The following is a 27,558-nucleotide window of genomic DNA, read 5'->3' as shown; positions in this document are numbered from 1 at the left end:
TCTTTTATTAACCTTCGCATTATTTAAGTAACGCTTTAACCGCGATCAGATGCTTTATTGGTTTGACTGCGTTCTTAAGTTAGAAAAGTCGAACCAAAAATAAAATAAAAATGCCTGCTTTAATATTTCTTAGATTTAAATTCATTTTAGGACCCGTGCTTCTATGGTAAATCACTTCAGAATTTTTGTGACTATCATCGAGAGTGCGTATAATAGTTAAATAATAACATAAAAACGACTTCACTTTGAAAAAGAATTCCCGTGTTTATATATTTCCGTAGGTGTCACATCGTCAAGCTTCAAATGAGACTGCAAATGTCACATGACACAATGAAAATAGTTTTTTTTTTAAAGGTGTAGTGTTATTGTATTTCATGTGATATGCCGGAGGTCCACGAACTAATGGATTAATTTATTGGAGTCCATTAAAAGGTAGCAATCAGTTTGTTTGTTTTTTAGCGACTTTTGAGTTTTAGTCAACAGCCATTATTCTATTAAATATATCCGTGGGTGAAATAACAAAAATGTATAGGTTCCGCGGTACCACAAACCACAGTACTAGGATTATGGAAGCATCCGACTAGATGTTTCTCGCTTTCTTAAACTTCTACGCATGTGAAACGTTAAAATAAAATCACGAGAAAAAATAACCAACGACAAGAACAACACTCATTTAATAAGAAGAGTGCAGCTCAGCCGGAAAGGGGCTCTCTAGTCGTCGAGATCCATGCTTCTCAACGTGCGGCCGCAGCAGCAGCAGCAGCAGACGACGACGCTGTATCCACACTTGTGTATGCTTACAATTTCGGTCGCACGGTGGCGACACCGTTCGATATCGAGTAATATTGAGCAGACGGCACTGACCTCGACGCGTCTGGACATGTGCGCAATGTGCGACCGAGGCGATGTGTACGGGAAGTCTCATTTGGCGAAACGTCGCAAAGTGTCTTGATGAAACGTCGCACATCGACGAAACGGTTTGTCGATGAAGCTTCTTTCGGCAAACTGATTGCCACCGCACTGGGTGGTTGTGTGCATCGGCTTCTCGAAGCCGATGCTTTGGCAGGCTGCGAAATCTCGACTGCCGGCCGTCAGAAGCTCGGCAACGGACGAGAACGAAGCCGATAACCGCTCGTCCAATCTCTGGTCGTGCCTCAATCGTCCTCTAGGCTCGAGGTCAACACGACCCTTAGTTACAGCGACCGAAGCCTGGCAAGACGCCGAAAAAGCGGTGTGCTTCCTGAAAGATTTCTCCGACCCTCTCTCCAGCATATCAGCGAGCTGTCGTGACGAGAAACTCTTGCTCTCGGGCGATTTAGCTTCGAACAGATATAACAGGATCCAGAAACGTAGTTAAGAAATAAAAGAAAATGTAAAAATAAGGTGGCGAAAGAGGTGTGCCTCTCTTCACGAAGATGAACGGGTCCCCGCAGATAACAATGGGTTTGCGCAAGAGCAACGAACAAGCTGCAGCGTCTGGCGAGAGAAAGAGGGGGAGTCACGGAGCTAGCGCCGCCAGTTGTAAGCGACGCGACTGGAGAAAAAAGAGAAAAGCGAAAGAAAGCCAGAAAGAATGCGGCAACAGATAAAGTGAACACGCGCGTCCACTATGGTTGGACGGACGGAGCGGCGTGAGGCTGCCCGCCGTGTTATCCGAAGCAATGTTGCTGTCGTCTGTGAAGAGAGCAACAGGAGACTGTGCGCCGTAAACATCGGCAACGTCGAAGATCAATCAGCGGTGAGTGCGCTCAAACTCGAGGTTTCCATACGAGAGCGTCGGGCGACTGGTTCTTAACTTTGGGTGGACGCAGTTGGTGCAACCTTCGAGAAGTGATCCCATGCCACCAAGATATCCTCTTGTACCTGTGCAAGACTTGATGACGCGGCGGGGTGACTTCCCCCCTCCAAGGTGAGTCCGTGTAGTGACCACCGAAAGTGAACGACAGAACACGAACGTGTGCCCTTCACTTCGAGGAGGCGTAGAGGCGTCTGCTTCTACGTCGCTGATTGCTTAAAGAAACTTTTTGTTGTGCTCTCTTGTCTGACAGCTTGTTGCCGCCGTCAAGCGAGCGCGCGGTTCTTCGGTCTCGGTTGCAGGGGAAGTGTGTCGACGCCACGTTCCGCTGTGCTTAGATTGGTTCGAGGTAAGCGCGGGAAGCTATTTGCGGAAGCGGGCTTTCGGGGGAGAGGGCCCCTCCGAGCGAGGGCTTGGATGATCTCCGGAGGAAAAACTGAGTACGTTGACAAGCGAGCGGACCCGATAGAGCAGCGTGGTTTTTGCATTGTGACGAGAAGACTACATGTGTTGAACAGGAGGACAGACGATCTCACTACCCAGTGGGGGCTGCGGTTTGGTTCGGCTTGTGCGAGTGATCTATCACTAAGTTGTGTGCGAAGCCAGCGGCAACCGCGAGGGAGTCAACGGTCCGGGAGGTCACCGACCTGGAGCGAACACGTCGAACGCATCATCGCAGCAAGTGGAAGGCAAACAAGACTGGATATTATTGTACTTTGAAAGGAAACCCTTCGACGCGCGACGAAAACAATTGCGAACTTCGTTTTGCGCGAATTCCGTACGTGCACTGAGATATGGTTTTGTCCCATACTCAAGCGGATTGACGCTCAACAGTAGATGAACCTTTGCTTCGTGCAAGCAGAGTGTCGTGACCAGCGCTACTTCAACAAGAGTACACGAAAAGCTGGGCAGTCTTCAACCACGATTTTTGAAACAGGTGTGTCTCTTGCAAGTTAGATGTGAAGCTAAATGCAGGAATGAAGCTGTGATCTAAATAAGGAGAAGACAACTTCAGAGAAACGCAAGTCGTTTCACTAGTTCTTTTCCAGGGGTGCAAACATCTTTTAACAGTGAGGTCTCTGGAGGCAAACATACCTTGCATCACATCCCACAGTGAATATATCTACAGTTGGCTCGCATGATTGACTGTTGTGTCTAGCTCCAGCTGAGCGAATACGAGGAACACCAACTCGAAGCGATTATTCTTCGACCCTTCACCCGCAAGCTAGACAGATGCCACGAGAATACAGACCAGTGACCAGGCGGGTCCCGACGACCGCCAGCAACCTCGAATGACGCTGAGGAAGCTTCAGAAGTTGGACGGTGGCTGGATACCGGGGATGCGTGTCTACTCTCACCACCCATTCCTGGCACTGGCCTTCGTGGCCGCCGCAGCGGTGCTTTTCATCTACCCGTTCGTGCTCCGCTTCAACGTTTACAAGGACACCCTGGTGGCCTTAGCGGTGTCCGACGTCATCCCCGTCCACGACCGCATGTCCACCGTCTGGTGCACGGCCCAAGAGCTGGTGATGAACCACACGTTCAACGCGCACGTCTTCCGTGAGGCCGAGTCCGCCGTAACGAGGCCACAGAATCGGACGCTCCATCTGAACCTGACCATGGCGGTGCCCAAGCAGACGTACGAGTACTGGGGCTTCTACTTCATCGAAGGCTCCAACTTCACGGTGTCCGTCTGCTCGAGACTTTCGGGGGCTGCCTTCTCGCTCATCCGTGGTTCCAAGGCTCTCGGCAAGTGCCTTCAAGCGCTCGAGAACAAAAGGTGAGTAAGTGGGAAAATTCAATAGTCATGTCTCGTTAATATGGACGCCTACGTTCCCCAGAAAAATTGTTCATAGTGCGAGTCGTCCATAATAACGAATCGGGACGTGACAGCCCTTACCATAAGTACGGAGACGACAGCGTAGGTGGCTTTTGCGTAACCCAAGAAGCTGAAGAAGAGGAGAAGGAGGAAATCCTCTCATTACCAAACCCTCTTTTGTGTGTCCCAGACGTCACCTCGTCCCCCAGAAAATGTTACCTGTCACTAAAAACTTGTACAAAACCGGCATTCATATCTCCCCCTCCCGTGACTTCGACAGCTCTGCGCCCACCTACTGATCCACGTGTCTCCCTACGACGTGCTGACTGACTCGCTTGGACCGTAACCTTCCCCGTTTGCAATCGAGTTAAGGCTAATTCACGCACTTGCAACCGACTACGAGCGACTCTGGCGCAACCGGGTTTTAAGCCGCTTACGACAGCCATCGCTGCTGCTGCGCTGCCTGTCGTAGGCAGTCCCAATATCCTTAAATACAGGTTGCGTCGGGGTTAGTCGCAAGTGTCTAAACCTCCCGTTCCCCAACAGTGACAAAGCTTACAGTGAGGTGACCTAGCTGCTTTAGGTTTCATTCTTCTTTGTTCCCAGATGTAGGTCATGCACGATCTCAAGTAACAGTAGACTGCAAGCGGTAATGACCCATTTGACATAAGAATAAAACCCGCAACGAACGTCCGGGTGTGCAATGTTACCTCTTGGGTTGACTCATATCTCAGAAGAGTTCTTGGTCCCCCCCCCCCTTTTTTTTTTTAACTGGAGGACTGGTTTTTATATTAACCAGACAAAAATGCCTATATTTACCCAATGAGTCCCCAAAATAGCTGTCCGTAATCCGGACTATGAGTTTTCATATGAACGGGGCAAAATTACATTGCGGAAGATCAGTGGCCAAAAATTTCATCCATGACGCGGGTTTTCCATAATAACCGGGCCCATATGAAGGCCGGTTCACACATGGAGCGAAGCGCTGATGTAGCGCTTCTCACGTGTCGTCCGCTACTTATTGTCTGCCATGAACAACAGTATTGACGGTGTGATACAAAGCTGGTGAACGCTCCCGTCAGCACGCGCTTAGCGCGAGGCCAGCGCTACGCTTGTAGTACGCTACATGTGTGAACAGGCCTTTAAGGGCACAGGGTAAGTCCTATACTCCCCATGCATTTGAGGCCATGTTGAGGAACATTTTTCTCGGTGACTATTAGGAGTATTCCTGTCATGTAGATATCATTTTGTTCGAAATATTGTGTTTTATCCATTGAACTAGAATTATTTGAACCAATCTGTAAGGTTGGGCGACGCCGCGGAGTGTTTCGTTTTGTTCATTTTGTTAGCGGCCCCCCGTCCGCAGCTGGAGCGCCTCGGGGCGAGCCGTGTTGGTCGCCCTTCCGGGGTGGTCACTGGGCGCGGGGAGTGTTTTCTTTTGTTTGTATTTGCGGAGGCGTCTGCCACTTGGCGAATCCTCCGCGGCCGGTCGGGTTTCGACCGAGGGGTCCGCTGCGATTCCGAGAAGACGGCGACCACCACCGATGTTAGGGGGCTCTCCCCTCGGGTTCGTTAGGAGCCTGCGCGCCTTGGTGCGATGAAGGTTGGGCAGCCCCCGGGTGGTCGCTGTGCGCGAGAAGTGTCATCTTTTTGTTTGTTTACGAAGGCGGCTGCTGCCGGGCGCAGCCCCGTGGCCGATCGGGTTTCGACTAAGGGGCTCCCTGTGGCGCCACGAGGACGTGGACGACGACCACTGTCGGAGTTACGGGGCTGTCACCTCGGGTCCGTTGGAAACTTGACGAATGGGCCTGTTTGCGCCCTGTCGGACATTGGACGGGTGGCAGCACGTGACTCCGAGGGGTTTCAAACCTATTGGCCGATCCCTTCCCGAGGGCGAGGAAGACCGAGGTTTTAAAAGCTCGTGTCGGGGCGGGAAGGGGCGATTTTTGCTTGCTTTGGAACGACTGTAAAGAAGTTCGACGGAGATGCAAACTTCCCCTACTTGTACATAAAACTGTACAGAGTTTGTAATGTAAATAAATGTCTTGAACTCGTAACCCCCAAAAGCCTCCATCGTCCACCAAACTACCAAGCCGCCAGCCAAGAAGAACAACGACCAAACTTTACTGGCGCAGCCGACAGGGCTGGCGGAAGAGTATCGGCGTACCTCTCGGGCAAGAGGACAGCGAAGGGATCGTGCGCCTGAACCTTCAAGGAAGGGGCGCAACACGTCTCCGAACCGGGACCCAGCTGGAACAAGCTCCTGAAGACGGCGGCAGACCTCAGCACCTGAACCGTCAAGGGGTGCAAGGAAGTGAGCGCCTGCCGACGTTGGAGCAGAGCACTGGGACTCTTCGACGGAAACAGCCGCAACACGTCTCCGGACCGGGACCCTGTTGGAACAAGCTCCTGAAGACGGCGGCAGACCTCAGCGCACCTGAACCGTAAAGGGGTGCAAGCAAGTGAGCGCCTGCCGACGTTGGAGCAGAACGGAAACAGGCTAGCCCGGACTGGGTGAGTGGGATTTCTTGCGTGTTCCCAGGGGTTGACGTGGCTCCGGTACAGCGTTGAGTGGTTTATGGTGGTCGTAACGAGAGGCATGGCTGAGAAGTCGGCGGATGAGTCGGGGACGGGGGACAATGATCGGGCCGAGGTTGAGCTACAGAAAGCGGGAAACTCGGGCGAGTCCGATGCGGTTGCGATGCGGCGACTCGAGTTGGAGCACGCGCGCGAGTTGCTCAGACTCGAGTCGGAAGAGCGCATCGCTATGCGCCGGATTGAGGTAGATGGAAAGACGACTCGACCGGAGTCAAGCTCTGGGTCGGACTCCAGCGAGGGTTGTCGTATGGACCCGTTCTCACAGTGTGCCAAGGTGCTGAAAGGCCGTAAGCTGCCTTGCGACGCGGACGTGCCAGTTTGGTTTGAGGAGGCCGAAAAAATATTCTCGACGTTCGGGGTGCCCCAAAACAACCGGGTGCATCTGATTATGCCTGCACTGTCGGAGAGGGTGAGGTACCTTTTCGCTAGCCTGAGCGCGGAGGAGGTCGCCGACTACGAAAGGGTGAAAGCGGCCGTCCTAGAGGAGCTGAGACTGACGCCGGGGGAATACCTCCGGCGCTTCGAAACCGCGTCCAAAAGAAAAGACGAAGGGTGGACCCAATTCGCGTCAAGGGTGAGGGGTTATTTTACTTATTACCTTGACGCGAGAGGGGCCGACACTAAGCAAGACCTAGTCGAACTGATGGTCGCGGATCGGGTAAAAAACGGTCTGAGCAGGGACAGCCTGAAGTATGTGATTCTGCGCGAAGGCGAGGGATGGATGAAGGCACACGAGATCGCCAAAATTCTCCAGACGTTCGAGGAGGCTGAGGGGAAGGGCCGCCTCGCGAAGGTGGTAGAGGCTAGCGGGGATAACGGCGCGGCGCCGGTTGCAAGGGCTGGCAGGGGTGGCCGTCCACTCCGATGCTACGAGTGCCAAAAAGAGGGGCACTTGGCAAGGGACTGTCCGACTCGGAAATCAAAGCTGGGAGCCCACCCTGGGGCCCACTCGAAGGTATCGCGGATCCAGTCGATAGTAGTGGGAGAGGACGAGCCGGGACCAGATAACTCGGGGTTATTGGTGGCAAAGCTTGCGACTGGGCCACCGCGGTCCGCCTGTACTTCCAGCTTGCAACGTGTCGAGATCGTTTGCGCTGGCGTCCCGACAAGCGCGATCCTCGATACGGGATGTGAGATAACCGTTATCCGGGAAGGATTGTTGCCGACAAGTGCAGGGGATCCGTCGGGATCCATACGCTTGATTTCAGCCTTTGGACAGGCAATAACGGCCAAGCTCGCTCGTTTGCCACTGCAGCTCCGCCACGACGGCACGGTCGTGGACGGCGCGCAGATAAACATCGTGTGCGCGTTGACCGACGAGCTTGCCCCTGGAGTGGACTGTCTTTTGACGGGAGAGGACTGGGCGCTACTTTCGGGAGGCGCCGGTCTCTCTTCTGAGTCTCAGCGGGAAACTTCGGGGGAGTCAAGTGTCGGCAGAGAGAGTGGCGGGGAACACGACGAGGACGAAGTTCTCGCGGGCGCCGTAACGGACGAAAGGGGAGAGGAAGCTAAGGATCCCGATATAGACCGAGATGAGCCAAGCGAGGCTGTTAAATTCCGCGATTCACAAAAAAATGACGCGGGGTTAAGAAAGGCGTGGGAGGACGCGAGCCAGGGCAAGGGAGGGATGTTCGTATCGGGCGAGCTCCTGTATCACTGGGACACAATTGCTGGCTCGAAGGTCAGGCAATTGGTCCTTCCCAGCGAGAGGCGACAGGAGGTGATGCGCCTCGCGCACGAGTCGTTCTGGGGCGGGCATCTGGGCGCAAAGAAAACGAAGCTCCGTATCAAGTACAGCTTCTATTGGCCTGGCTTAGAGAGGGACGTAGCTAAGCACTGCGAGTCGTGCCACGGGTGCCAGATCCGATCGGATAGGAGGCGCAAGGATAGGGTGCCGATTACGCCCCTCACGCGTCCCGAGCATCCCTTCCAGGCTGTGAACGTGGACATAATCGGGCCTCTCGACGTACCCTCATCGAGGGGTCACAGGTATGCTCTTTGCATGGTGGACCTTTGTACTCGGTGGCCCGAAGTCGTCTGCCTTCGTTCACTAACTGCGAAGGCCACGTGCGAGGCCCTCCTAGACGTGTTCAGTCGTACGGGGGTGCCCCAGACCGTGTGCTGCGATCAGGGTACGAACTTTACCGCGAAGCTAACGCAGCAGATGCTCGAAAGACTGGGTTGCTCCCCGAGGTTTTCCACGCCAGAACACCCGGAGAGCAACGGAGCCGTGGAGAGATGGAACCGCGTTTTTAAGAATATGTTGTTTCATGTCATCCAACGCGACCCTAAGAACTGGGATAAACTTGTGCCTTTCGTTCTCTGGGCTTACCGAGAGGTGCCGCACGACACTACCGGGGTGTCTCCCTTCCGTATGCTTTACGGTAGAGACCCTAGTGGGCCACTAGCTATACTGCAGCAAACGTGGACGGGTGAGGTGACTGTTCCCAGTACTCTTCGCGAAGAACCCGCGAAGTACTTACAACAGTTGCGAGAGCAGCTGGAAGTAGCGGCGGAGATGGCCAGTTTGAGCAGCAGTATTCAGCAGAGCGATTACACGGACAGGTACAACCGTAACGCGCGGGAGAAGTCCTTCCAGGTGGGAGGCAAGGTTTTGCTGTTCGATTGCAACCGAACAGGTAAGATGGCGCCGAGGTGGACCGGGCCTTTGACCGTTATCGGGACAGAGAGGCAGAACTCCTACCGGTTAGAGGGGCCCGACCGAAAGATTTCAATAGCGCACGCAAACCGACTTCGGCCCTACTATGCCCGAGCAGGGCACGTGGGAGTGGTATTCCACGAAGACGAAGACTTTGGCGAGGTCGAGTACGCCCCTCGGGGAGATTCGGACGGCACAGGAGAGCTCCCCGTGTCAAAACTGGAACACCTCGACGCAGAGTTAAGGAACCAGATCTTAAACGTGTTCGCTGAGCATCGCGAAGTATTCGGCGGGGCACACGGGAGAGCCACGGTGGGCCAGCACAAGATTGAGCTAGAGGAGGGGCATAAACCCAAGGCGGGGCACCCGTACCGGATTCCCGAGCTACTCAAAGAGGAGGTTAGCCGGCAAATTCGCGAACTGCTCGAGCTGGACTTAATTTACCCTGTCGAAAGCGCGTTTGCGCACCCAATCGTGTGCGCCGCCAAGAAAGACGGCACGGTGCGCTTATGTGTTGATTATCGGCGGCTGAATGCCGCCACGCTCCCCGACGCGTTCCCAATGACAAACCCGAGAGAGTTGATCTTTAGAGTCGGGGGCGCGAAGTTCATCACCGTGATCGATTTGCGCCGCGGATATTGGCAGGTGCCCATGGCTCGCGAGAGCGAACATTTAACGGCCTTCGTGACGCACGAAGGGCAATACGCGTGGAAGGTGATGCCGTTCGGCCTGAAGAACGCCGCGGCCACCTTTCAACGGATGATAAACCGCTTGTTATTCAGGCACCAGGCGTACGCCTCCGCTTACCTGGATGACATAGCAATATTTTCCAGTTCCTGGGAGGAACATCTCGAGCACGTGGATGTGGTGTTGCAGCTGCTTAAGCAGGCAGGCTTAAAGGCTAGCGTTGAGAAGTGCCAGGTTGCTCAGGCGCATATAAAGTACTTGGGACACGTAGTGGGGTCGGGTTCCCACGGACCCGATCCGGACAAGCTCGCGGCGATAGAGGGGCTAGCTGCGCCGCGGACCAAGAAGGAGTTGAGGAGCGTGTTGGGGCTTATGGGGTATTATCGGGAGTATGTACGCGACTTTGCCGAGGTGGCGACTCCACTTACCGCGCTCACAAGGCGAGGGGTGCCCAACCTGATACCGTGGCCCAGCGAAGCAGAGGAGGCATTCCAAAAATTAAAGTCGGCACTCTGTGGTGCCGTGGCCCTCTGCACGCCCGAACCGAATCAACCCTACTGGCTTTTTACCGACGCGTCCGCAACAGCTGCCGGCGCTTGCCTGGCACAGATGAGAGGGGACGGCGTAGAAAAGCCCATCGCCTTTGCGAGCCATCGCTTCACGCCGACCCAGATGCGCTGGTCGACAATCGAACGCGAGGCGTTTGCCATAATCTGGGCTCTGAAGAAGTTCGATTACTGGTTATTTGGGGCGCGGATAAACGTCGTTTCGGATCATAACCCCCTGACCTACCTCACCGCGAGCACACCACACGGGGCTAAACTGGCGAGGTGGGCTCTGGCGCTGCAGCGTTATGACGTTGTGGTCACCCACCGTAAAGGGGTAAACAACGGGAACGCGGACGCCCTGTCGCGACTCCGAAATAACAGTTGGAGTGATGTGTAGCGCGGAGCCACGTTGCCCTTGGGAGCAGGTGAATGTTCCCGCTCGCCCAGGTGGGCACCGCAGACCGGGGCCGCAGGGTGCCGGCCGAACTGTGTACAGCGCCTAGGGAAATGACCGAACTCACCGGCGGCGCAGTGGCGGTTTCGTCGTGCGAGACTGGCGTGGCGTCTAATCGTGATCGTTTCTTTTTGTTTGTTTTGTGTCCCCATAGAAAGGTTATCATGAGCGTATAAGTGAAGCATGTCCCTTTGCTGAACCGGCAAAGCGTCACCGGTCGTCGAATTTTGTGTACTGTTGTCGGTCTATACGCCGTACAACAGTCTTTGCGTTGGAGGTGTAAGGTTGGGCGACGCCGCGGAGTGTTTCGTTTTGTTCATTTTGTTAGCGGCCCCCCGTCCGCAGCTGGAGCGCCTCGGGGCGAGCCGTGTTGGTCGCCCTTCCGGGGTGGTCACTGGGCGCGGGGAGTGTTTTCTTTTGTTTGTATTTGCGGAGGCGTCTGCCACTTGGCGAATCCTCCGCGGCCGGTCGGGTTTCGACCGAGGGGTCCGCTGCGATTCCGAGAAGACGGCGACCACCACCGATGTTAGGGGGCTCTCCCCTCGGGTTCGTTAGGAGCCTGCGCGCCTTGGTGCGATGAAGGTTGGGCAGCCCCCGGGTGGTCGCTGTGCGCGAGAAGTGTCATCTTTTTGTTTGTTTACGAAGGCGGCTGCTGCCGGGCGCAGCCCCGTGGCCGATCGGGTTTCGACTAAGGGGCTCCCTGTGGCGCCACGAGGACGTGGACGACGACCACTGTCGGAGTTACGGGGCTGTCACCTCGGGTCCGTTGGAAACTTGACGAATGGGCCTGTTTGCGCCCTGTCGGACATTGGACGGGTGGCAGCACGTGACTCCGAGGGGTTTCAAACCTATTGGCCGATCCCTTCCCGAGGGCGAGGAAGACCGAGGTTTTAAAAGCTCGTGTCGGGGCGGGAAGGGGCGATTTTTGCTTGCTTTGGAACGACTGTAAAGAAGTTCGACGGAGATGCAAACTTCCCCTACTTGTACATAAAACTGTACAGAGTTTGTAATGTAAATAAATGTCTTGAACTCGTAACCCCCAAAAGCCTCCATCGTCCACCAAACTACCAAGCCGCCAGCCAAGAAGAACAACGACCAAACTTTACTCAATCTAAAATAAGTTTTCTTTTTATATTTTTATATTCTAGTACTGTAATTTTAGTTTTTTATCATGTATTAAAAACTTTAACTCAAAAACTGCTAGGTGCACATTTTTAATTTTAGTTCAGTATTTTTGAACAGCCATGTATGTGGTAGAAATAAAAAATCAACCTTCTATAATGTCAGGTTAAGGAAAAAATGGTACCTATGTACTAAAAAACACTGTTTTGAGATAATTGAGTTTAAAGTAAAAAAAATGGTGAATAACGAATTTCTATTGGCACCAACAGCCTCAGAGTCATTTTTTCAATAGCCGCCAGCTTGAAAGGCATTGCTAAAGTCATGTCTTCGCCTTTAGGCTTATCGCCTTGCTTGCCGGGCCTCTTTTGTGACCTGCCATGTCGCTTGGTCCGTAAAGTATATTAGAGTGACGTCAACTTCCCTCAGCCACTTGATGGCTTTCCACACAGGGTTCCATCCACAAAACTTCAAAACATTGGCTTGTGCAATGCTGCCACCATTCAGTAAAGGAACAGCATTCAATGGCGCCATTTTGTCGTTACGAAAACACAAACGCTTGAAAGTACACACGGTACACACCTGGGAAAAACGTGCACCGCGTCTCGTGATTGTCTTGGTTGAAAAAAAGCTATGCAATAGTTGCGAAATAATTTTTTGAGATTATCTGTTACTGGACAAGCTTTTAGGTCTTGTGTTGATTTTGTTTTGTTGGAGAATGCATCGATAAACAGGGAGTGTATCCCAGAAGGAGGCGTGGTCACCTGCTACTTGCTTTCGGAAGAAGTGATTTTCAGCCCGAAATATAGCTTTCTAAAAACACTGGGACAATGGAAAATGTGCAGAAAGAACTAAGCTTTTCAAATTGCGAAAAAAAACTAAAATCGATCTTTTTTTCAATTTTACCTTACCCTGTGCCCTTAACGAGACATGACTGCAGTTCGCGTCGTTGCCACGCTGGTGCAACTTTGCCACGTTGGTGCAGAACAATGCGCGACTCTGATGTCACGCCACGGCGGTGATGCTGCAGTCAACACGGTGCAGGTCTCTGCGCGGTGCATACAAAAACGCGGGCTTGTTTGTAAACGGCGAGTTGTGGTATATCCGACTGGGGCTTCTCAAAAGACCCGTTTCGGACAAAATAATATGGCACTATGGACTTCCGAAATAATAATTCTGAGCAGACTAATATGCAACTATAAACCAACAATTTGTCCTGGATTCGTTTTGAACCTGTTTGAGTTCTGAATCTGTTTTAAATTCGTTTTAGACCCGATTTTTTTTTTTTTTCTGACGGCATGTTGAATTTTGCGAGTTGTTCAAGACATCTGACTTTTTTTCTTTTAATAATTGTTCCAGATACAACGACGAGTACCTTTTCCATACCCATCCTCATTTTCCAATTTAATGTTTCCAACGGTCTTGGAAGTGATTGTTCTGTAAGAAAATAAGGATATAATTTACTGGGGATACCCAAAATCCGAAAAGCAACTTTTGGAAATATCATAATCTAAAACCCGAAACAGGAAGAAATAAAAATAGGCGGTTTTGTACAAGTCTAGCCGCCCGTACACGGGCTATGATGCAGGAAGAGGATTATAAGAAATGCATGAAGTTCGGACTTCTCGCACCCGTTAAATCAAATTGACTAATTTGCTTTATGTTTCTTTGTGTGTGTGTGTGTGTGTGCGCGTGTGTTTGTGTGTGTGTGTGTGTGTGTGTGTGTGTGTGTGTGTGTGTGTGTGTGTGTGTGTGTGTGTGTGTGTGTGTGTGTGTGTGTGTTTAACAGTTACTATATACTTCATGCAGAAAAGAAAGACCCGCGCGATTGTACAATTATTTAAAATGACCATTGAGTTATAAACGACTTAATGAAATGTTTGAAAACGTATTAGTTGAACACAAGAACGTTTTCGTCCTGAGCGGTACAAGTGAACAACTTATAAAAGAAAAGATGATTTACATTGACGTATTATTCAGAAAACATTGACACACAGTCACATCTAAGAAATATAATTAGCTCTTGATTCTGACTATCTCCTCAAGTATGCGCATTGTTTCACGCCATTAGCTGTATTCAGGCATCCAACCAAATCGGTGGTGGAAGAGTTCCATGAAAATATATAATGCAATGTCCGGCCACGTTCTGAGGTCTTTTCAGTGTGAACGACGCATTAGTACCCATTCAGTTGGCGGCACTTTTGTGATATGTACAAATAAAACCTCTAAGCGCACAAATTCGACGTAAATTTTCTTATGCAACTTTTTCCTGAGCCGAATCAAATGCTTATTGAGAAAAGAAAGAGCGAGACGGGAATAAAAATTCTAGGTTTAGATATGTATGTAATACCCCTGTTACACGGGCACACATAACCGCGGTTAACTCAGCTTAACTGCTGTTGCGCGGCACCACAGATACCGCACTATATTCTCTGTCAGCTATTTCAGAAGAAGTGAAGAGCGCGCGCACACTGCTTCGATAGATGCTCAAGCGCACGTTCGCCCATGGCTTTGGCTGCATAGCCGCAGAATGTTGTCCGCAAGTATTGTGCGCTATCTGTGGCTTAGCGTAACTGCAGTTAAATGTTCCCGTGTAACAAGGGTATAAGTTTCGTGCTAATGAAGAAGGGCAACACACCTAAAAATAATGCGCCCCTGCTTTCAACCTAATTGTTAAGATGAAAAAAAGTAAAACAACCAAGAACGCAGACAGATCGAATAATTTGTTTGGACGATTCGTTAGACCAGTGTTGGAACTTGGAATCCAAGTTTTAATGAAGGTAATGGCGGTGGTTCCTTCGATAAACACTTAAAATCCCCGAGAACGTATACTAAGGTGCTTATTTGCCTTCTTAATAAGATCCTTTCATTTTTCACCGCTGTTCTTTCAGTGAGAGCAGGAGGGGGTGTGACGGGGCCTTTTTGTGTTCGGGTCACGTCAACGTGGTGTGTCAGGACGTGGTGTGTTGAGGCTCGTTCACACACTTGCAACCGAGTAAGGCTGAGACGAGACCGGTTTTTATACCTCTTCCGACGGCTTAAGACCTGCACCCCAGCAACGGCTTAGGTCTTGAAACACTCGGTCGTAAGTGTGTGAACGGGCCTTTATGTCCAGGCTTCTTGTTTTGTGATTGGTTCTTTGCTTATTGGCCGCGGGACGACCAATGAGAATGCTCGAGATTAGCCACGTCCTGCGTTTACTGAAATGTCAGTGTCTAAAGTAGCTCACTTGGCAACGTGGGGAGATCTGTCTTTCATAGTTTATTAGCTGCATGTGGTTTATTAAGAATTGTCAGGCTGCGGGGGTGTCACAAATTTTTGGGAGGGGCGCCAGGGGGTTGCATACCATAGCTTTGTCTACTTTGTGTAGAAAGTTCTTGGTGGGGGCGAGTGTTGGACTCAGCCTGAGGGTGTGTTAGGGGGGAGGGGGGAGCCCGTAAAAATCACAAAGTTCGTGCTGGTCGTAGGTGCGCGCGCGACCGTACAACCTTACCATGGCCAACCGTACAACAATAATCATTGTTGCCGTGGTTCCCGGCATTTCCAAAAACTAACAACATTGCCCTCGCGTCTTACGCAGGCTGGGTCTCGAAGGCTCGGACGAGGACGAGGACTCCGACGAGCGGAACCAGGGATCCTCGGAGGAATCGGACGACCAGTCGTCCACCATCTCGAGCAGCGAGGGCCTGATGGCCAACGAGACGCTGGGCATCAGCGTCTGCAACAACGCCCTGTTCCACGTCCCACTGCGCTGGACGTACAGCTGCGGCACTGCCCACGACCGGGGCGACCACAGGCACAACGTCACCTACTCGGTCAAGGAGTCAGACTTCTACTACATGTTCTTCGCCAGCAATCCGCCGCTGTACGTCACGCCGAACACCATCGTGGCGCACTTCTACTTGGACAGGGTTGTGTACGACGAGCGGAAGAGCTACAAGACCGACACGCTGATCTGCCACAACGTGACCAATTGTTCGCTGCCGCTGGACTTCATGTCCGGACAGTACGTGGTGGTGGACATGAGCTCCAACGCGACGAACCTCAGTTGGACCTCGGATGTGCTGACGTCGCGGTGCTTGCCGCGAAAGAACGTCTACTTCGTGTTTTACTTCGTCTTTGGACTGTTCCTCATGATGGCCGCCTTCCAAGGTTGAGGACCACACTAAGTCAGGATTGCATATACGTATAATAGACCTCGTTCGTTTTTGGTAGCGCCTGCTGGAGGCCTTGGGGTGATCCGGGGATGGACGCCTCAAAGATGGTGGCTTCTTTTCGATATGATGTGGCTTCTGTATAAACAGTCTACAGAAGTAACTAAAATGTTACCAGCAATATCTAAGGCTCACCCGAAAGTTGTGGCGGAACACAGAGGGTGGGTACTTTGGTTGCGTGTTTCATTAATGGTACCCAAGTATACCACATAAGCCATGGTATACCACAAACGTCATCTCCGAAGGTTGCAGGTTCAGATGACTTCTTTGCCATGCAGCACTCGACTCAAAATTAATCTCATTACGTTTTCTTTCTTTTTTATTTCTTTTTTTACGTGCAAGCGGTGCTTACAGCGATGAGTTAGATGACGTTGGATGATCATTGCATAAACGCCCGCAAGTGTCGAGGGCCTACGAGCATGATGTATCATGCGACGCCGTTAGGCAGATCTTTGGAGAGCGCACTCTTTACGGTTATGTTTCCGTTATTGGGCATAATGTTTATACCATGGCGTTTTACTTAGTTCCTTTTTTTGGGCCCATTACTTTGCTGGGGTGAGCACCTCGAGCACACTAGCTGTTCAGTTACTTTAGATGAAACTGGAGATCCTCGATTTATAATGAGGAAATAATTGCGTAAGGTTTTCTATCCTAGGCTGCTCCTGTTGTGGGAGAAGACAAGATGAATACCCAAAAAAAAATATAGTCAGTGTACAGGCGAGCTCGTGTAAGTTGAACATGATGGTAAACCTGAGACTGGGTTAGGAAAAGGAAAACGCAGAGGAAGATAGAAAAAGAACAGGCAACGTCTCAAACTCAGCTCTGAGTTTGAGGCGTTGCCTGTTCGTCTGAAACTCAAAGCTGAGTTTGAGACGTTGCCTGTTCTTTTTCTGTTTTCCTTTGCGTTTTCCTTTTCCTACCCTAATCTCAGGTTTACCGTCATGTTCAAGATAAATACAGACGCAGAAAAGCATGAACGGCAACAAGATGGGATGGAAGTTTCAGCACTTGGGAATTTAAACTCAAGCGAACGTAGTCTTAGTCATACCCTGATGAACTTACACTCCAGTTTAATCTAAACTGTACAGTATACTATTTTAGATTATGCTTTATATATTAATAAAAAATATAAAACAATTGTACGGCTTTCATTTTCATTCATTTCCACCTTAAAGTTCCAATTAAAGGGGGAGGGGGGTCGTTTGTAAATATCCAGCAGTAATTGCTGTAATATGATCATAACACTCTTCGGGTGGTTTGGAATGTTATGGAGTTCGTTTGTAGATATGGAAGAAAAAAAGTCACTTAACACTTCAGGGCAGTCACTCTCCCTGACTGGTTCACCGTTATGGTCGTTCAAATGTATGGTTCTGGGACTGGTTTTGGGTGACATAAGCTTCAAAAATTTGTCGGATTATTGAGCAAGATTTTAGTAAATTTTGAGAAAAAAAAATATAGATTTCGATTATCTACGACTTTTTGCGTATAGTTCTTCAGTGCAGCGTAGTAAGTGTCCCAATCACAGGATAAGTTAGTTAGCTTTGCTTTCACGAAAAGTAGTTGCTTTTTATTGCATAATTACCTTGAAGTTTTATTATATCATGAGTTGGATGAGTCAGTACGAATTTGTATAGTGGGCACATATGTTTTACCCAAGCCAACCTTATTTGTGAATATAACCCAATTTTCTTGGACTGAGCTTCCTGAAAGTCGGGATCGAAGGTGTCATAGAAAGTTGCTAAGTCATAGTTTATTGCTTCGTATTTGGCTTGATTGTAATTGTGAATAGTTTTAAAAATCTGACTTTTCACAACAACAGGCAAAGAAAGAACAACCGTGCAGGGGTGTGATTACTCAAACCTTCAGAGAGTTGGATTGGCTTTACGATATCATAAAATGTAGTTAAGGTGAGATCAAGAATGTTAGACGAGCGTGCGGGCTTGTTTACCACCTGTGTCAGGTTAAGCGTGGGGCACATAATCAAGAAAATCTGCAGATGCGTGAGACCCTTGGGATGACAAACTGGCCCAGTCAGTCTGGGGGAAATTGGGGGAAACTGGTTCAGTCAGTCAGTCAGATAGTCTGGGGGAAATTTAGGTCACCATGTAGCAGGAGGGAGGTTTTGGGAAAGCGAGATTTAATATCAACCAAAATGGAAGACAGATTGGCTGCAAACAGTGCGTCATAGTCGGGTGGTTTGGAGCAAGCAGCAATAATAATCTTGTTTTAAACGAGTGGAAATACGTACTACGGAAATTGCAATGCTACTATCTACGAGTCCGACATCAAAGCGAGGAGTATTCTTTTTTATAGCGATAAGCACTCCTCCCCCTCTTCGGCCAGCTTTGTCACGACCAAAGATATTCCAATGATATCATGAAGTTCGTCGCGTTTTGGGATGACGCTTCGTATGTTAGTGAATAAGCCTGGATAAAGCTTGTTTTTATCGCGAGGTTCGAATCGACACGAAGTGATATCCCCGTCAACGGTTGTTTGCTACGAATTAGACTCGGGGCATATAAAGCTCGTCGACAGATTGAGATTCTTATTTAATAAGATAGCATATCTTACCAACAAAGAATTTTTCAAAACGTATTTTGAAATGAACGTTTAGGGTTTTCTCACACCAAGAAGTCTACTTCAAGCTAGCCGCACCGAAGCCGAGAAGTCCTTTCGGATAGCAAAACAGTAACTTTTAACTCCGCAAGCCAACACACTTTCCTTGTCCTTGAAACGAAAACATTTAACAATGATTGGCCTGTTTTTGCCTTCTTGAAATCTACCCAGCCGATGCGAACGTTCTAGATTAGCGGGATCCAAGAGGATCCCCAATTTTTCTTAGCAAAAAGGAACGACTTCTTATTCAAATTGGCAACAAGTTGCGGACTTTCGACCGATCGTTCGCGTTTCTTTCCCAGTCGATTTGAAGCGCTCAATACAGGCTAGACAACTGACATCCGCATAATACTTCGTGTTTCATTGTGGCTATGTTAACAGCTTGTGCAAATGCTATGTGTCATAGGGATTAGCAGGGCACGTTGACTCTACAGCAAGCGTATTTTTAAACGTGAGAGCAACTTGCTTTCAGATGGTGTAAAATCCTTAACTTTTGGGAGTCACAACCTTTCTTCAGCGGCGTTACAGACGAAATTTAAAGGCATGTTCAGGACAAAATGCTCACCACTACAGTTTGCTTGCGAAAAGAAATAACATTTAGGGATTGCGAATTTGTCCGACATGTCTGATTGGCGAACGAGGCCCGCAAAGATAGGAAACTTTACAGTAGCGTGCTACGCTACGGACCCTCAATTATGGTTCGCACTGAGCGAATAAAATCCTGCACCATCGTTTCAAAGGTCGTGGAAACACAGAATGTAATTCGTGTTGCTTCGCGGTGATGTTGCACGTATGAACTTGCTACAAATTTTATGTCTCAACGGCACGAGCATCGTCGTCTGAGGTGTCCCTGAAAGAAAGCCCTACTAAAACTAGCGCTCCAGCGGAAGTGGAATCGACCCCGTAAGTGATGACGTCACGACAGGGCGCTGTCCTCCAAACAAACAGTTGCTAGGGCCGCTGTTTTGGACAAATGCATAAGGGCTCGACTTAAGGTTAGAAAATGTCTGATAAAAAAGTATATATATTTTTAAGCGTTGTGTCTGTTTAATATCTAATCATGGAGACTTTTTCTATCGTCTCAGTACCATAAAGCGATGAGGAAATCCAGAAATTAAGTTTTACAACCGGTTTTGCCTTGCTACCAGACGACACAATGACTTCACGGGTTCAGTTGTTCTTTCTTAGGGAGTATCACACCGTGGAGAGTACGCGACTGCGTTGAATGAAGTTGGTGGCGATCGACGAAACTTCTATTCAAGGTGTCAACTTTCTGGGTGATTTCGGAAGCGAAGAGTGCCCGTGCACAGCTTTGATCGACGCTCGTGGTGAGCGAGCGCGCGAACGTCTGCCCGTGGAGCTCGCTTCCACAATATTCCAGAACAAACAAGGTGAGAGGGGGATCGGTGGCCGAGTGGTCTAGCGCACACCAGCTCGGAGCACGTGGAGCGAAAGCTCGCGCTGCAGAACCCAGGGATCCTGGGTTCGAGCCCCACCCCTGCCCGTTTCGATCTGGATGAGCATCGTACCGGCATGCGGTCGTGTATCACTACTGCGTGGTGCACGTTAAAGACCCCTGCAGGCTAGCGGCTGTACCGCACTGGCTAAATTTCTCATCTACAGCTGGGAGACTCGTCGCCCCTGTGAGGCAGACCAAGTTCTAGGCTGTATAAACACATACACAACCCAATTTTTTTTTAAACAAGGTGAGAACAATGTGAAGCCGAATCACGCACGACGACGACGACGTGAAGTGCATCAACGTCAAAGTGCAGGCCAGCGCACGCTTCAAAGAGTTCTGACAGCACAGAAGTTGCTTCAGTGCACATTTGTGCGATAAAACGAACTGTCCGTAACATATTCATACTGGGTGTATCAAGGAGCCGCCAGGCTCTTTATATCGACCGCAAAATTCGATTTCTTAACCTATCGCGCTACGATTTTGTGCATCATTGCTCACAGATGGTGCTTTTTTTTTTTTTTTTTTGTAAAATTTGCAAGGAGCGAATTTATTTGAGGAAAAAGTAAAGAAAGAAAAAGGCTTAGCTCCTATGGAAATGCGGCGAAGCCAAAGGTCTTCGAACAATACGGCGCCGTTTCGTACGGGATACAAGAGATGGCGCAAGCGGTCGCGATGCCAACTGCGCCAACGAACGGAACAACAAGGAACTGCAAAGCAGACGACATCAATACCCCGAAAAAAAAAAAAAGTCAAAATATCCCGACAAACCATTTTTCTAACCGATTATGTGTCCATTCAATGTTTTTTTATCAGTAAGGATGATAAAGGAATGCATTGGCAACTGATATCAGAAAAGCTCGCGCCGGTCAAAAGTCAAAAAGACCGTCTGCAAAAGACACCGGCTCTCGGTGCCGTATGCGCGTTCGTTGGCGCAGTTGGCATCGCGACCGCTTGTGCCATCTCTTGTCTCCCGTGCGAAACGGCGCCGTATTGTTTGAAGACCTTTGGCTTCGCCGCATTTCCATAGGAGCTAAGCCTTTTCCTTTCTTTACTTTTTCCTCGGGTAACTTCGCTCTTTTGAAAATTTTACAAAAAAAAAAATGCACCATCTGTGGGCAACGCTGCACAAAGTCGTAGCGCGATACGTTAAGAAACCGAATTTCACGGTCGATTTAAAGAGCCTGGCCACTGCTTGATACACGCAGAATTCGCAACGTTCAGCGGTGGTGGTACCGCGGTGTGAGAGTCGCAATCCCTAGCTCCTGGATGACAGGCTTCAAAATAGAGGTGCTTGCTATCCCTTTTAGGTGTGAAAAAATAAAGTAAGTCTCTAATAGAGCTCGTATATAGCAAAAATAGAACAACTTACACGCCGTAGACCCAGCCTCGTACCGCTGTTCTACGACGATCATCCAGATGACAGCCATTTTGATGGGCACCAGTGCGCCCCCTATAGGTCGTGAAAGTTGCGAATAACTTACTCGATGTTATTACCCAGTTCCTTCGCTGTTTGGGGCCTTACTAAAAATTGAAAAATCGGCAGAATTTTTTTTTTTTTTTTTTCATTGTGATTACAAGCGGGTACGAACAACAAGCCCATATTTCGAGCCTGAAAAACTAAGTTTGGGGTCTCGGACCGCTCATGTTAAGTAACAATGATTCTGGCGTTTGAAACGTGTACGTCTTGGTAAAATAACGCAAAGGTGATCCAAGATGCACCTACATATATATCTTAATTGAACACATGAAAGGAGATATCAGTAACGCTCCACGAGTACCCAGACTTATTATCATTATTATTATTTTACTGCGGTCTTTGAGGTGAATACGAGTATGGAGAAGAATGCCGCAGTGCTCGATTTTCCACGTCACTCTACACGGAGGCTAGCCCGGGGCACGAGTGGACACGAATGCTGTGTCAACGTACGACTTGAACTCGTGTTCAATCAGTCGGAGCCCGAGCTCCAGCCGAACAATGATGCAGCACTCGCGTGAAGATCTTCCGCTGCAGGAGTGTGTTATATAACAAGTGGCTATAATAGTCGCTGATAGGATGACAACGGCGTGTCTTTCAAATGCCCACCCTCCAGCCATAGTCTCCTCTATGCTCACAAAGCCTGGCAGTTCGACGACGGAGTCGTAGAGTGCCCGGTCGCAGAATTGTAGCGCAAGGATTTGGTAGCACAGAGCACCAAAGAGCCATCACTCGGAGAACCTGGACGTCAGCGCACAGCTAGCTGCGAGGACCCGAAGCACAGTTGTTCGCTCGGGAGAAGTGTGTTTCGGCGTCTCGCCGCAGCGAGGCGCCAGTCACGTGGCTCTCCTCTCATCCGTTTTCTTCCACTCCACCTCTTCCATTTTGGCAGCCGCTTCTCTTGCCGATCTGCCAGGCTTTGTGACCTATATAGGAGGCAATGCTCCAGCACGCGTTCGATGCCTTCCGCCGTGCTTTGGCTTCGGGCGCGCTCGGGATGCACAAGACGCCATAGCGTCGTGAAAGGTGGGAAGCTCGCGCTCGAGGCGGGACAACCGAAGCTTCTCCGTGCAAAGGCGTTTATGCACCAGGTCTTTGATCGTTTCCAGGACATCAGCATAATGCGGAAGAGCAAGAACAAGGTTCTACCGAGAGATTATTGAGGCCTACAGAATAGCTGGTGAAGGAAACAAGATCGCTGCATCTTCTCTCGTATTGTCCAAGGTTGAGCCGAATTACCTGAAGGCAGAACTGAATTAGTTAATGGGTCTTCCTTTTTTTATTTTATTTCTTCCTTTTTTTCTTCTTTTCTTATCCTTCGTTTTTTTTCCTTCTTTTTTTTTTCATTCCTTAATTTCAAAGTTCTCTTTGATTCCGTGTTTTTAGAGCGCAGCTCTTAGGGGCCCGTTCCCGGCTTGAGCGGCGTCGGCGTCGCCGTTGGCGTCGCCGTCGGCGTCGGCGTAACCAAGGTCACCCCAAGGTCACGTGGCCCCCAAGGTCACCCCAAGGTCACGTGACCCCCAGAGGTCACGTGACCCCTCCCTTAGGGTCACGTGACACCCAAAGTCACGTGACACCCAAAGTCACGTGACCCCCCGAGGTCACGTGACCACCCCCAGGGTCACGTGACCTCCCCGATGACGTCATCGTCACTGATGACGTCACCGGCATCCGCATCATCATCGTCATCATCACTGATGACGTCATCAGTGACGTCACTGATGACCTCACCGGCACCCGCATCGTCATCGTCATCATCACTGATGACGTCACCGACATCCGCATCGTCATCGTCATCATCACTGATGACGTCACTGATGACGTCATCAGCGATGATGACGATGACGATGTGGATGTCGGTGACGTCATCAGTGGCGTTATGACATCACTGGCATCGTCACGTGACCCTCCAAGGTCACGTGACCCCCCAGGTCACGTGACCCCCCCCAGGTCACTTCACCCCCCAGTACCCTTCCCTCCTCCTCCTCAAGAGCTGCGCTCTAATTCGGTGTTACAGGGAGTTGTAAACGGCTTTCACTTTTTTTTTTCTTTTCAGGTATCTCGTTTAGCATAAGAACTTGGAAGGGAGGGTGCACGCATTGAAGGGGACATCAGTAAATGTTCGTTGCTAGTTGAAAGAACTGTGCTGTCTGTCCCTGTCCCTAATGCCGGAGTCGCACTAGAGCGACAAACAGAAACAACCGACACGAACAAGCCCCAAACATATGTTCAACATGCACGCGAGGGTATATTTGGCAAGCTTGCAGTCACTCGTGCTTACTGTTCGAGCTCCGTGAGATTGAAGCCTGCCAAAGGTACCATCGCGTGCACGATACACTCGTTCGAGACTTGTTGTTTTCGGTTTTTTCGGTTTGTCCCTTTAGTGAGGCTCGGTCATAGATTCTTTCATTGAATCTTGTATTTCCACGAACCTGCCCTTTGTTCTTTGACTTTTCACTCGTTCACGGTTGCTTGCTCATGATGCTTAAAGAAAAGCGTATACACCAAGCCATGTTTGTGCCCTCACGATGACAATTAAGACGATGGTCCTTGCTGAAGAACGGGGCAGAGGCTTCGCTCTTCGCGAAGAACCGGTTTCTGCGCATGCGCGGCGCCCATTAACCCCTATGGGAAAAATGCTCTTGTTTACAAGCAATGATTTGCTGTATTCGTGATGTTCTTCACGTGTCTATGAGCCTACTTTCGTAGCTTCGTCTTTAGACCCCCAGGCGCTGTAAAAGTCTGATTAGCTCGAGAAAGCTGGCGGGCGAACCTGCCGTGACCGCTTTCTGTTCTAGAAACTAGGTGTCGTCGATTTCGCACAAGTCGCTAATACAGACACAAATTAACTCGTCGCACTCGTATCTTGCTCCAATATCGGAAACATTATCTTGAAAAAATGAGTAGGCAAAATCAAGAATCGCGGACCGAACAATGCACAATGCAAGGCTGCAAATAATTACCGTGAAGCTGGCCGCTGGCTAGGAGGTTGCCACCGTTCGTCAGTGGTATACATGCTTAGCCAGTGAAGCCCGAACTCAACAAGAGTGCCAGCCGCACGCTGCCACGGCCCTAATCTGTGCCCCGCGTTCGATTGAGGAAGATGACGTAAATTATTTCACTGGCCGTGTGTTAAGTAAACCCAAAGCTCTGCGGAAAACAAGCCGGGCGAAGCGCCCCTGCCTATATATTTCCATGTCTTCGTCGATAACTCCCGCGATATGGGAGAGCTTTGACTGGAAAGATCTCAAGATACTTCAAGGCTCTGATATCACTGTGAGGAGAAATGGCGGCGTAAGCAATCCGCCAGTCGAGTTGTCAAATTTGTGATGACCGCGCGTCTGAAACCGAGCCCCGCGCAGAATCTGTTTTCGTTGATGGGTGTCATCGATGCCTAGGTAGTATGCGTGCTGCGCGGACTATCGGGGGCGACTGATAAGGTGCCGTTGTCGCGTTCATCGTACCTGTCACCTTGATAACAATGGAAGCACGCTATTCCTCGCGAAGAAAGTGCTGACTGTTGCATCGAACCAAACCTGGCGCCGCTTCGTGATCAGCCCATCCATCGTGACGGCATCATTCTAATGATCGAGTCCCAGTAGAGCAACAAACATAAGCAAGCAACACCGACAAGCCCCAAGAACGTGCAGCCTGCACTCGAAGATACCCTTGGCCGGCTTGAAGCCTCTCAGTGCTTATGAGTAAACGCGAGTGATTTCAAGCCTGCCGAAGGTACCCTCGCGTACACGTTGCACACGCTTGAGGCATGTTGGTGTCGGTGGTTTCGGTTTGTCGCTATAGTGGGACTCGTACCTGACAGTGATAATTGTTGGGCGACTTTGTGCTGAATTTGAGAATACGCTAGCGTTTGAAGACATGGACAAAGGAAGAGAGCTGGACACCACTGTGCGCACAGTGGTGTCCAGTTCTCTTCCTTTGGTCCTTGCGCGAGCGGAGTCCGGTTCTCCTCCTTTTGTCCTTGTTTTCGAGAGCGCTACTATGTATTCTCAAAGACATCAATCAAAGACGGATGAAATTCGTCACTATGCAAACGGAGGAGTGTGCTTCCTCGACGGAAGAAATGGAAGCATCCTGACATAGCACTTTCGCGCGTGGCTGAACCGCCATTACCCATGATCAAAGCATGTGCGCGAGCAGTCTGACGTCATAACAGTGATATGAGCTTCTGTGACATTAACCAGGTCTGCATTACTTGTGCGGTGCATTATTGGTGTCGCGCATTTTGGGAATCGCGAGCAGCGGCCATCTGCTGGATTTTGATCAAAGCCCTGAAGTAAGGACACTTCCAACCTATACCATGTACTGTTCATATTAGCCGGGTGTCTGTAAAGTTAAAAACTTATAGCCAATTGAGACATTCCGAATACCCTCACGCGAACAGCACGTGTGGCCGCTATACGCCTCGCAAGTGGGCTCATTTTCGTCTTCTGCGCATGAGAAAGGAAGTAGCGGTGACGTCAGAACGCCGAGCCCTGATTGGCTGATCGCGACCCCCTATCCCAGCGTCGTCTGCTCCTTTGCAACGTCGTCTGCTCGCAACGTCGTCTGCGTCTGTCTTACCTTTCCTGCGACTTTCGGAAATCGAGCGAGCTCGACTTCGCCTTTCAGAGAGGGCAGACGAAATAACTTGAGCGGTACGTTGTTTTTGTCTAACAACTAGCAGACGCGCATCAAGGAGGGAAGTCAAAGGACTCACTGGCAAGGTGTCCCGAGGCGCCGAGGTTTGTTTGCTAAGAACCGAGAGGGTGAGCGTGTTAGTGTCCGCAGGTTCCCTCCCAAATACTTTTTCCTAGCTCCTTTCGTGTGCGGCGAGACTCCTCACTCTTTAACGGCGTCGGCGGGTCGGCACAGTTAACGTCGTCTGCTTTACGTCTGCTAGTCAAAGCAATGGCTGCTTTACCTTTCCTGCGTCTGTCGGAGATTCACCGCTTTTTTATCAGCGAGAGTCACCGTTGCCTCGGAAAACAAGGAGATGACAAGAGGAAGAGATTGACCTCTTAATCTAAAATTGAGGTCAGCGATCAAAGTATAAGACGAGAATGGTTCACAAGGGTCGCGCGGGCATATTCCATTCAGCACGCCAGCCGGTCGTGGGCAGGCGGTCACCGAGTCGGAGTGCCTGCTAGGCCTATCTGCCGAGCTCACTTGGTCGTTTTCGGTGGAGTCGTGGCCGTTGGAGCTTTTCCCGGGTGTTTGTGGATCCAGCGTTCTTGTTCGTCGTCGTCTGTTTCAAGTACTTTTTACTTTTTTCTTGCTGCTTGAAGTCGGGACGCGTGAGAAGCGCTCGTAGAAAAATAAACGTCCATTGGTCGTCGTGACCGCGACGCTGTCGGCCATGCGGATTTGATCGTAAGAAGTGCGTATAGCTTCGGAGCTGTCGTAGGATTTCGTCGTAACCTGCGCAAAACTTACGAAAATATCGTTTCGTGAATACGAATTTGTTCTCAAGTTTTTTGTCTTACGCATATTTTTGGCGTAAGATCGTTCTGTAAACCTTGCCTCTGGCCTCTGCACTTTCGAAAGTCGCAGGAAAGGTAAGACAGACGCAGACGACGTTGCAAGCAGACGACGTTGCAAAGGAGCAGACGACGCTCAGATAGGGGGTCGCGATCAGCCAATCAGGACTCGGCGTTCTGACGTCACCGCTACCCCCTGCGCAAGAAGCAGACGAACTTGCCCTCCGCATAATGAGCAGCGGTGCTTCCATGTGCCACATATTCGTGCGCTCCTATAGCGTGCTTCCATGTGCCACATACCCGGGTGCCGATCAAATTCCAGACTGCGATGGCCTCTGGAATACAAGAAGGTAGTACTAAAAAAAGTATAAAACAGGGGTCTATTTAATGACGTTTGCCTGGTGTGGTAATTTGCTTACGTAATCATATAAGGCAGGTCCGCTAACCACCTTGAATTGGGTCACGAGCTTCAGAACCCGGTAAGATGCTGATGACAGCAAGGCACAATCGTCCAAGTTCCCTCCAGTGCCCAACTGCCTCCTACGATGCTTTCCATGTCCGCGATAGAGACAAAATGCCGTTATCAGTTAAAGCAGACTCCTCGCGACGCAGAAACGCATACGCTAATGTGGCATG

General features: G+C 50.1%; 1 protein-coding gene across 1 annotated transcript; it reads left to right on the top strand.

Annotated features, from left to right (window-relative positions):
• The first annotated feature begins 1,480 nt into the window (after positions 1-1,480).
• LOC8025905 lies at positions 1,481-16,584 on the top strand. Its single transcript, XM_040503971.2, has 4 exons — positions 1,481-1,738; positions 1,812-1,909; positions 2,049-3,575; positions 15,260-16,584. The coding sequence occupies exons 3-4, from the start codon at positions 3,088-3,090 to the stop codon at positions 15,834-15,836; spliced, it is 1,065 nt and encodes a 354-aa protein (XP_040359905.2). The 5' UTR covers positions 1,481-1,738; positions 1,812-1,909; positions 2,049-3,087; the 3' UTR covers positions 15,837-16,584.
• The last annotated feature ends 10,974 nt before the right edge of the window (positions 16,585-27,558 follow it).

Source organism: Ixodes scapularis, unplaced genomic scaffold (assembly GCF_016920785.2).
Source record: "Ixodes scapularis isolate PalLabHiFi unplaced genomic scaffold, ASM1692078v2 PGA_scaffold5__190_contigs__length_132052651, whole genome shotgun sequence".
NCBI lineage: Eukaryota > Metazoa > Arthropoda > Arachnida > Ixodida > Ixodidae > Ixodes > Ixodes scapularis.
Note: the sequence above shows the minus strand (reverse complement) of the source record. Positions and strands in the feature narration are given on the sequence as shown.